We start from the raw sequence: 11,796 nt of genomic DNA on the forward strand, positions 1-11,796 counted from the left end.
ATATATATATAACTAGAGAGAATTTGTTAAGAGAGCGGTGTAAGCCAATATTAAAATGAGTGATGAAAGATCCTGTAACTTTAGAGGCTTGGATAGCCTAGTTTCTAGGATTCAGGTTTCAAAGACATAGTTGGTCTTTTACCCTTCTAAGAAATGACTATTTATTGATTTATACACTATTAGTAAATGTTGGTTTGTATAAGATTTCTATACCTAGATGTTCTGTGAGTTAGAAATATTTTCCAATTCAAGCACTTCTGCTTCCAAACTATAAAAACTGCCTAATTTAGCCTTTTAAACATTTAACATTTCTTCTGAAAAAAAAAAAAAAAGATATTTACTCATCATCTTTATTTTGCTACTTTTATCACCTATTGCAGTGTAATGATGTTTTTATAAAAGGTTAGAAGGGGAAGAGCATTCAGAGCAGCACTACTAAATCAATTCCTTCTCCTGTAATGTTTTCAAGGACTTGAGCTTGTCAGATCATGCAAAGAAAATGATGTTTGAGTCCATATTTAATGACTTGCAAATTGTTGTAGAGGTTGAGTACAGAATGCAGTTGTCATTGTAATCTCATGTGGATTTAATATGGAAGTGTAGTGATTAGTAGTGGTGGCATTTGCCAACTTCTGTTTTTAGTTCCAATAAATAAAGCTTCCATGTGAACTGTTATTTTAGGAGGGGGAAATATGATCTTAGACATGTAATGCAGCATATTTTGTAGTGTATTGCCTGAAGCAAGGTGTTTGCCTTCCAGGTTCAGATTCCTTAGGTAGAACATTAGGACTGTATCACTGACATCTGCAGTTGTGCTGTCAGTCTGGAAGCCCAAAGAACCTTAGAAATTGAAAATGCCCAATAACAAAATTCAGGAAGGAACTAGGATCTTTTGACTCCATCTGTTGCTTATTCTGCTATATCACATTGTCTTTAAAATATGTAAGTTCTTTGATAGAGACAGCTAAATAAATAATTGCCTATTGAATATTTAGAAACTCATACTCACTAAAAGTCTAGTTTCAGAATGGCCTTTCTTCTTTTTCAACAAGGTATATCCTAGGGCTATCGAATAGCATTTTCCTTCCTTCACTGCAACTTAAAAGAAGTTCAGGAAAAGTTAGATCATAGCTTGCCTTTTTTTTAAAGGTTTGCCCACTGAGACAAATAGAAAGTGGTATTAGTTGACAACCATATGATGGGCCAGTACCATGGAAATATGAAGTGTTCCCAGAGGCCTAACCTTTGATTTGTCAGGCGACTGATAGCCTACTCCTTTTTTTTTTTTTCCTAGCTTAATAATCATTAGGAGGGTAGGAATCTAATCTCCACTTAGATACAAACCACAGCCACTAAAATTTTGACCAGGCTTCTGTTTTATGGTTTCTGTACTTTCCCAACCAACAGGGGAGGCAATTCAGCGTGGTTTTTAAGTGGAACACTGTCTGAAAATAAAGTGCATTTGTCCATAATTCTTTTCTTTAGGGGCCCTGGTCAAAACAGATGAACAAGAAGTAATCAACTTCTTATTGACTACAGAAATTATCCCTTTATGTTTGCGCATTATGGAATCTGGAAGTGAACTTTCCAAAACGGTACGTGCTTTCAGTTTTAATTAGGTTTTCGTTATGTTGGTTCTTGGTCATTAGAACCATTATTTGTTTTGTCTATGTCTATTCAGAGTTTTGGAACCTCTTATGAAACATGCTTGAACTTAGCTTTTTGCAACTTTGATAGAAAATCTTCTTTGGTATATTTTTAATTTAAATAAAATACATGGTTTGAATCTTGGTGGGTGATTCCAAAGAATAATACTCCTTTATTCTTGCCTAATTATTACTGTTATTAAACTCTCTTTTTAAACTTCAGTGATGAATTATTGTAAGCTCGTGTTCCCTACATCTGAATAGCTGGAGTTGGTACCTTCTACTTTCCCAGCACCCATTTGGGAAAAAAGACATACTGCAGTTCAGATCTTTGTCTGAGTATTCTTTTGTTGTTCTATCATGTCTAACTCTTTCTGACCTCATATAGGGTTTTCTTGGGAAAGATATTGGAGTAGTAGCCATTTCTTTTTCCAACTCATTTTATAGATAAGGAAACTGAAGCTAATAAGGTTAAGTGATTTTCACACAGCTAATAAGTGTCTGAGACTGGATTTGAACTCAGGAAGAAAAATATTCCTGACTCCAGGCCCCTTGTTCTATTTACTGTACCACCTATCTGCCCAAAAGAATATTCTGCCTTCTAAAATAAATTAGTTAAAAGGCAAAAACATTGCATTGTGGAACTGCTCCTGATATGTGGCCCACTTGGGTTTGATAAAGAATCATCTTAGAGCAGATGATTATTTTTCAAGAATTTTTTATTTACATTGCATTTCATCAATGTATGGTCCATTAAATCACTTGTACTTTACTACCTATAGTAAATTACTTTGGGCAAGTAATTTCCTCTCTGGGCCACTATTTCCTCATTTTTTTCAATGGCAAAGTTGACCCAGATCTCCTCTAAGGTTTTCTCCAGTTCTAAATTTTTAAACTGGAATGTTTAAAAGGGGAATGATGAGAATAATTCAGGTTAGAAAATAATTTTTGCTTAAAGGTATTAGAGTATTTAAATTAAAGAAATACAGACTAAAAGAAGAATGGATTAGTGACACTTTCTGTAAAGTTATTGTGTATAGGGATCAGTTTTCTATAATAATAATAGTTATAATACTATTTCAGTTACGTGGTATTTCAAAGATTATGAAGCATTTTCTTTACAACTCTATAAGTTAGATGGTGCAAGTATTATTCCCCACTTTACACATGAAATAATTAAAGCTCAAAAAGGTCATAACTTGCAAAGTAAATGTCAATTTTTTGCCCAGGAATAGTAGTACTTTTCCATTATATCACACTGCCTTCTCTACTAAATACCTCATAAGTGTTCACTTTTACTCACCAAGTATCTCAGGGCTGACTGCATATATGGCAAACACTTAAGTGGTATATTTTCTATTCCTCTAGAATTCCTTCCCTCTTCCTTCTTCCTCTCCCCTGAACTTTCTGGAATCTCCACTGTATCATTAACAAACTTGCTCTTACACCGGTTCTACTTTCTGCATCTTTGACTGCTGCCCAAACTGGACCCTTAGCCCCATCTTCATCTATCTCTTCTGAGAGCCCTTCAGCCATGCCTTCATCTCTTTTCTTCAGTCTCACCTCATAATCTGCCGCCTATAAACATATTTCATTCTCTTCTAACCCTGAAGAACTCAATTTTGATCTTTCCACTCCCTCAAGCTATTGTCCCCTCTCTCTTTATTTTATCTTTCCTTGTTGGCTCTACTTCTGACCTCAGCTCACTGCAGTCTAGCTATACCATTCCACTTGGTTGAAATTGCTCTTTCCAGAGATTACCCATAGTCTCTTCGTTGTCAAATCTAGCATTTGTCAGCTTACATTCTTATTGTCTGCAGCTTTTGACATTCGTGACCACACTTTTCTCCTGGATCTTTACTCCAATTTCTGTAACATAGCTTTTTTGGTAGTTTCTCTACCTATCGCACTCTTCACTTTCTCTTGCCCCATAATTATCCAAGTCTTCCTCCTTTAAGTTTCTTTCCTAGGCCTTTTCTTCCTTCTATATACCCTCATTCTTGGTGGGATCATTGGCTCCCAGGAGCTCAATTATCATTCCCATGCAAATGATTCCCATCTATTTATACGTACTTTTCTTTTAAACCCTTACTTTCTTCTTAGAATTGATACTGTATTTTGGTTCCAAGGCAGAAGAGCAGTAAGGAGGACTAGGCAATTGGGATTAAGTGACTTGGCCAAAGTCCCACAGCTAGGAGGACATGCCCAAGGCCAGATTTGAACCCAGAAACCTCCCATCTCCAGACCTGGCTCTCAATACACTGAGCCACCTAGCTCCCCTTTTCTCTATACTTTCATCTCTCTTGAGAGAGGCCATATTGGACATGGGAAGGTCTTAAGTTCAAGACTGTTATTTGACATATACTGGCTATTACCATTATCAGGTTATTTAACCTCCCAGTCCCCTAACCAATTTTCTGTGACTATAAATTGAAGATAAGTTGTTCTGCCTTGCTAGAAAGGATTTTCCATGTCCATAGTTGCCTACACTGATGAAATCACAATTCCAGACCATTCCCCATCTCTTGAGCTTCAGTTCCATATCAATAGTTGCCTACAGTACATATCTCCTGGGATGGTCTCATAGGTATCTCAAACTCACCATGTCCAAGTTGACACCTTAATTTTCATCCTAAATACCTCTTTCCTCTAAACCTCCCTGTTTCTATTAAGTGAGCTACTTTCTTCCCAGTGACTCAGATTTGAAACCTTGACTGTCTCTCTCATCCCTACCTTGTTGATTCTACCTGCATGATGTCTCTTACATCCACTTCTCTCTCTATCTACTCATGTGACTGCTATCCTGGTTTAAGCTCAATTGAACGCTTTGTTCCAGTCTCTCCTCCACATCAATCCCTCTGGTTAATTCTTTTTGGAGGCTCCCTGTTGCCTCTAGGATAAAATACAAACTTCTTCACTGGCATTTAAAGCCCTTCCATAGTCTGTTTCTAACCTTCCTTTCCAGAACTCCCTTTCATGCACTTTCTTGCACATACATGCTTGCTGTATCTTGTGTATGGTATTCCATACCATTTTCTTTGCCTTTGTACAGGTTATCCTGCATAACTGGAATTCAGTCTATCTCCATCTTGTTGCTGAGTTTGTTTCATGTCCTTCAATATTCAATTCAGGTGCCACTTCCTACAGGAAGCCTTTCTTAACTCTTCTAGTTGCTATTGCTTTCTCCCTCCTCAAATCATATGGTATTATCAGTTTAAATGTCTTGTCCTTGATACACTGGTATAATCGAACATAACGGACTTCTCTACTAGCAGCAATGTAAGGATCCAGAGCAAGGCTGAGGGACTTATGAGAAAGAAAACTAGCCACATTCAGAGGAAGATCTGTGGGAGGAGAAACACAGAAGGAAAACAACTGCTTGAACACATGGGCTGATGGGGATATTATTAGGGATGTAGACACTAAACTCTAGTCCCAACTATCAATAATATGGAATTAGGTCTTGACCAATGATACATATAAAACCCAGTGGAATTGTGGGTTGGGGGGAAGGGAAAGAACATGAAATACGTAACTAGGAGAAAATATTCAAAATAAAAATTTAAAAAATAAATGTCTTGTCCTTCACCCCACCCCAAAGAACATAAGTTTATTTAGGACCAAAGACTTTTTCTTGTTTTGTCTTTGTTTCCCCAGCATGAAATAGATATTTAAATACATATTGAATTTAGTTGCATAAGTGTTGATAAGCATAATCCAAGACAGGAAGGGTTTTGACTTGAGGTAACTTCATAGGAGTTTAATTTCCTGAAGATTTTTCAGAAAGTGAAAATATTCACATTCTCCTAAATCTTCATCTAGAAATGACCACTGGACCTAACTGAATCCTGAAGGCCTAAGACCAAATTTCTTCAAACCAGAGTAATTCTTTCAAGCAAAAAAACCTGGTAGGGTCCATGTCTATGTCAAAACTATTTCAGTTTGGCTCTCTGTCCACTACCTTTGAATAGCCTCAGCTAACTTAAAGTTAGTAGTTAGCATTGGCTCTCTCTTTTGGCTAGGTATCTACTCTGCTCTCTCTTTGAAATATGGAGCCCTAAGTTCTCCATCCGATCACTTTACTGTAACCAGCAGGGACTCTTAGAGGGAGTGAAGGTGTTAAAGACATTTGGCTTCTAAAAAGCCAGACTTCTCACTTTGTTTGACACCAATCAGGTTGCCACATTCATACTTCAGAAGATTCTCCTGGATGACACTGGACTGGCCTATATATGTCAGACATATGAGCGGTTCTCCCATGTCGCCATGATCTTGGTAAGTTCTTTCATCTGCCATTCCTTTTACTTAAAATTATAGCTTAGTCCCTTTCTTACTGGGGCTAGGCAACATGATGAAACCTCAATTTGGTAGTAGCAGTTTGGAAACTTTGAGTAGTAAGTAGCATGCATTTACTATATTTTGTTTTTGATTTTGGGGAAATAGGGTAAGATGGTCCTACAACTGTCCAAGGAACCTTCTGCCCGTCTGCTGAAGCACGTAGTCAGATGTTACCTTCGCCTTTCAGACAACCCCAGGTAAACATTTGTAGGATCTTTAAGGAATTAAGGAAAGAGCCAGCAAAATTATCACTCCACACTAGAGTAAATACTGCCTTCCTCATGTCCCATAGTGAAACAAATAAGGGATAGAGCCTTATTTTGCTTTTCCAAGGTCAACTTTCAGAATATCTTTTTTTTCAAACCCTTATCTTCTGTCTTAGAATTGATACTCGGTATCAGTTCCAAGGTAGAAGAATGGTAAGGGCTAGGCAATTGGGGTTAAGCAACTTGCCCAGGGTCACACAGCTAGGAAGTGGCTGAGACCACATTTGAACCCAGGACCTCCCATCTCTAGCCCTGGCTCTCTATCCACTAAGCCAACTAGCTATCCCCAGAATATCTTAATAATGTGAAATACTAATTTAAAAACCCATAACAACTGGACCTACATGTTTCCTTTAATCCAGATCTGAAATGCTAGATGACTGGGACTTCCAGCTTTGCCTTGCCTTAGTGTACTTTAGCCTTTGTGGTTGGGAGTTCTCATTGTCCCAGGTAGAAAAACAAGAAAGACATCCATTTAGGAATGATTTGGCAGCTGTCTTCATGAACCATCATTTTAGTTGTGTCTTGTGCCTCCTTTGAGGGTCCTGGAAGCAATTGTTTCATCTCACTATACTTCTGAATCTTTCCTTTTGGGATCCAAATAAACAGTTTTGAAGATGCTGTGTATATTAGACATGCTGACCAGCAAATAAATGCTGGAGCTTTTTCTAAGACCATTACTTATAGTGAAGGCCAGTTGGCAGGTTCATTTGTATGTCTCTGGAAGTTGAGACTCCAGTTTAATTCTGAATTCAGCTTCTAATCAATGGGGTCCCTTGTAGCATTAAAGCAGGCTCAGTACTTGAAGCCGTAAAGAGTATTTCAGTGTTCAGTCTCCTGACCTTTTCTCCAATTTTTTTCTTTGGAAGCTCAGCCCCTGAAGTTTTCCTATTTAAGCCAGTGTTTGAAAAGTGAGTGATTTTTAGTTCCACTTTTACCCAAACCTATAGAATGATGTTTTTTATAACTTAATAGCATTCTATTGAAATACATCAAGTCAAAAGTAAGTGAACCAGAACAAGCTTGGGTTTTTATGTTTGTTTTTTTCTCCACCAAACTCCATTGTGGGGGGGGAAGGGGAGTGTTGTTGAATGCTTAAGCTCCAGGGATGAAGGGAGCAGACAAGTGGCACAGATGAGACCCAGAAACAAGGTGTGGCACAGGGTATAGATGATTTTGTTATTGATTTCAGCTAACTGTAGATACTCTAGATTTCCTGTGTCTGTGACCTATAAGTATGGGCTTATTTATGGTTCTCTTGGTCATCCTTCTCTAATATAGGGCACGTGAAGCACTCAGACAATGTCTGCCTGACCAGCTGAAAGATACCACCTTTGCCCAGGTGCTCAAAGATGACACCACCACCAAGCGCTGGCTCGCACAGCTGGTGAAGAACCTGCAGGAAGGCCAGGTCACTGACCCCCGTGGCATCCCCCTGCCCCCTCAGTGACCTTCCCTGTTCCCTCCCGCTGCCCCCCAGCCTGGGGAAAGGGAGGGAGAACCATCGAGGAAAGCAGCTCAGGTTTTACCGCTGACCTCAACGCCAAACCGCACTGGAGAAAAGGGACAAACCCCACTGAGGCATTCGGGTGCCATCCTGGACCACCCGGAAGACCTGGCCTCGTTCCACTGCTCCAAGGAATGGGTTCTCCTCCCAGCACCCCTCCCAGCCTGGGGGGTTGCGACACCAGCAGATGCAGTAATACAGCATGCCCAAGACAACCCCCCCTCCCCTACATTCTCCTGTTCTCTAACAGGGAGGGGAAACAGGAACAGCAGCTGCACCATAGGGCATGGTGGATGCCTGGGACCAAGCCATGTGGCATTTCCCATTTTTGCCTTCCTGTAAGACTCGAGACATGTCTCTTCATTCTCTCTCAGTGGTGTTTTTTTTGTTCTTTTTTCCCTCAAGGAGAGAGGTGTAAATAGTGAACACAGACTGAGATGTTCAGCAAAACCTTGTCACTTGGCATTGTTTACAAGTCTTAGCTACACAAGCTAAATTTAAAAGCTGGTCCAGGCATTAATTACATCCCCTTTGGCAAGCCAGTCATAAGCTGCTTTGAGCCATTTAGAGATGGGGGAACAGTGGGAGGGGGCGAAAAACTAGGGAAAAGCCAGAGGACAGTAGAAGCCCACCACCATTATTGCTCCCTAACCCTAAACTGAGTGCTGCTGCCTGCCCATCCCCCCTTCCCACTGCTTCCCCCATTACAAGGAACTTTGCCTCCAGTGATAGGCCTTGTTTCTGGCTTTAGCTGCTGCCTCTCCTCACATCCCTCTCTGTTCCCCTCCTTTAAGAGATTGTCCTATAAGTGAAGGGTGTGGAGACACTCCTGGCCCATGTTCTCAAGGTTTTCCTGGAATTTTCCCATGGAAAGAGGGTGAGGATGGAGATGGAGGGGCCAGTCCCAGAACCCCAACCTTGGCTCTAGGGTCCATTTCTGTAGCTCCTGTTGCCTCACCATTCTACTTGAATCAGTATTAGCTAGCTGAGTCAGCTTTATACATATATCAAGGGCAGGGCCCCATGTGCTTGATTCTTTGTCCCCCTTGGCATATTCCCTTTTTGTCTGGGAATTACAGGGTTGCCATTAAAAGATTATTTTCCTATTCATACAGTGGAAAAAACAAAAAACAAAACAAAACAAAACAAAAAAAAAAACCCTTTCCCTCTCTGCCTCTTGTGCCCAGGTGGCCATGCTTCCACTTTGGTGGTAAGTTTGAAGCCTAATGTCCAGACAGGTGAAGGGCCCCCTCCGTTTTTCTGTCCAACATAGGGTTGATAATATTCTCAACCCTAAAGAGGGAGGGACTACAGTTCTTTTTCCCATTTGAGATAGCTTAAAGTATCCAAACAGGTTTTGGGGGGGTGGAAGAATCACAAGGGCCAGGCTCACAAAGTGTTTCAGAGGCAATTTTGCCAACCTAAGGGCTCTTTAAGGCCGACTTTCACAAAGGGAGCCGGCCTCATTGGTTGGCCTCTGCCTCTTCAGAACCAAGATGGCTACCACTGTCAGTTTTGTAGGTTGGTTAGACATTATGCTGGATCCAAGACTGGATTCTGTATTCTCACCAATGAAGCTCCCTTCCAGAAGGGAGAGAAAGAAGCCTGCTGTGTATAATCCAAGCCCAAGGAAAAAAAATGATTGGAGAAAGCCAAAGGCATCATGTGCTCCATGAACTGCCTGACTCCATTTGGCCTGTCATCTACAAAGAGAGGAGGCCCATGAGGGGAACCCTGATCCCTGCCAACTTTACTCTTGCTGAGCCAAAGGTTTTCCACTCCCCCTCTGCTGGGGAAGCAATTGAAGCCCAGGGCTTCCTTCCTGGGAAATTGTCTTCTCTCCTGTCTTTTGGTGCATTGGCCATGTTACTGTGCCAATAGTGTCTTAACTCTTGCCCCATTTTCCCTCCCCAACCAGCCTTGGACCCCATATAGGAGGCAGGGAAAAGATGGGTATTATTCCTTGCAAGTTGGTTTTGATTTCATGTATGTAAAGAATATCCCATTTTGTGTTGTTTTTTTTTTCATCCCAATAGGATTGAAATAAACCATGCTTCTGTTTTGTAATAATTTTTTTTTCAAGTGGAGATTTTATCTGTGTGTTTTTGGGACACCTAGGAACTCTGGTCAGATGGGCTTACCTCCAGAGGGAGTTAGTATTCCACTTTGTGTGCTATATTTGGGCCACTTTGGGAAGAGGTGGGATATCTACCTGAAGAATAAGAGCCAGGGAAGGTGTCTTTTTCTGTCTGACCTCATCTATACCCTAGAGACAAAAACCTCCCTTGCCTCCCATTCTGACTACATTCTAGAAGGGTTACCCAGCCTGTCCTTTCCTGACTTTGATCATTCAACAAATTCCAGGGAAATGCTGGACTTTACAGCTGATGTAAACATCAAGTAATTCTGTGTTATGGTTCTTTGCATCTCCCTTAAAAAACTGCATCTTAGTGCCCTCCTCCAGTGCTGTTTTCATTCCTCTTACATATTTTCCTGGCCTTGGAAGGCTGCCTGCTTCTCTGTGGGGCACAGTTAGCCTTTGCTTGCCAGCATGTTTGCTGTACTGCAATGGCCAAAGATGACTTTGAATTAAGGAATGGATGATGTTGGGGGCAGGAAATTGCTGCAGCCTTACAATTTCCAGAATAATTCATTTACATTATTTGTCTTTTTTGGAACAGGTTAGCCCTACCCTCCCGCAAAATGACCTGGGGCTGGGAGAAGAGACATTCAAAATTGTCATTTTATGCTAAGGAAGCATAAAATGAGGGGAAGCCTTTAGCTGAAACAAAGTCTAGATATTTGCCATGGCTCTCTTTCCATCTTAGAATCAATACTGTGTATTGGGCTAAATAGTGGGGGGTAAATGACTAAAAAGTGGCTAAGGCTAGATTTGAACCTCCAGTTTCTAATGCTTGCTCTCAATCCACTGAGCCACCTAGCTGCCCCTTCTTAATAAGGTTTTGAAAACCTTTAAAGAAACTTATCTGGGGTAGAAGGCTAAGAGCAAAAAGGGGTTAAGAAGGCCTCCCGAGTTGATAAAGCAGGGACCCTGGGAAACAGACATGGGTGGGAGCTCTGTGGGGAAGTTTCAAGAAGTTAACTCCAGGTGGCAAGATGAGTACAGTAAAGTGCTAAGACCTTAGATTTTGGGTTCCTTGAGAACCAAAATACCTTCTGACCTCATGCCACATGACTCTCAATTAAAGAGATATACTTGAGCCATATCATATGGTAAAAAGTGAAAAATGGTGCCTTACAGATCTATTTTCCCAAATAGGACCACTAAAGATGCAGAAATGGGGTTGCTATTGAGGAAGCTGGGGTAGAGGGTAGTGGTGATAGAGCTTTCTGCCAACTATTCTGCTAGGCTTAGGGCCTCTCACCAGTCCTCTCCCGGGCACAATTCCCAGAAGATCCCTGGGCTACTGCTGTCCTGCTCAGGTTTCTGGCCCTTTTAATAATAGACAACAATGGGGGAAGGGAAAAGAACAAGACCCTGGTCCCTGTTAGGACCTTAAATCAGATGGATAGTTGCTGAGTCAGGGTCCTATTTATCTTCTGGTATTCTGCAGTTGACTCGATCTCCCTCTAATTCCCTCTGGGATGGTGCTAACCAAAGTCAGCATCGGAGGATAGCGAAAAGATCACTGATCTGGGAGTTAGGAAACAGTTTCTAGCTATTCCCCTGACAGTTATATGACTTTGGGTAAATCAGTCCCTTAATCCCTCTAAACCAATACTTCCTAATTTATAAAATGGACATTGGACTAGATGGCAATGATTCCAGTTCTAAAATCATTTTATTTGAGTGTCTAATCTTTCCTAATTTCCCAGGAGGGAAAGACTCAAGACATAAGACTAGAGGCACAGAGAGAGGTGGATTCCACAATTAATGTGGGCCCCAGAGTTCATGAGGGACAGAGGCTTAAGGAAAGATAGGAAGGGAGGATCTGACCAGGAACAGATCTCAGGGAGGGACTAAGACCAGGATGAGAGGGTTGTAAAGTAAGTGGTCTATCCTTGGCTCCAAACTCCT

The 11,796-nt window shown here is 41.0% G+C and overlaps 1 protein-coding gene across 1 annotated transcript; it reads left to right on the top strand.

Annotated features, from left to right (window-relative positions):
- The first annotated feature begins 217 nt into the window (after positions 1 to 217).
- Positions 218 to 9,827, top strand: CNOT9 (CCR4-NOT transcription complex subunit 9). Its single transcript, XM_044669435.1, has 5 exons — positions 218 to 224; positions 1,486 to 1,595; positions 5,823 to 5,921; positions 6,090 to 6,181; positions 7,532 to 9,827. Exons 1-5 carry the CDS (start codon positions 218 to 220, stop codon positions 7,698 to 7,700), a joined length of 477 nt encoding a protein of 158 aa, XP_044525370.1. The 3' UTR covers positions 7,701 to 9,827.
- The last annotated feature ends 1,969 nt before the right edge of the window (positions 9,828 to 11,796 follow it).

Source organism: Gracilinanus agilis, chromosome 3 (assembly GCF_016433145.1).
Source record: "Gracilinanus agilis isolate LMUSP501 chromosome 3, AgileGrace, whole genome shotgun sequence".
Taxonomy (NCBI): Eukaryota; Metazoa; Chordata; class Mammalia; order Didelphimorphia; family Didelphidae; genus Gracilinanus; species Gracilinanus agilis.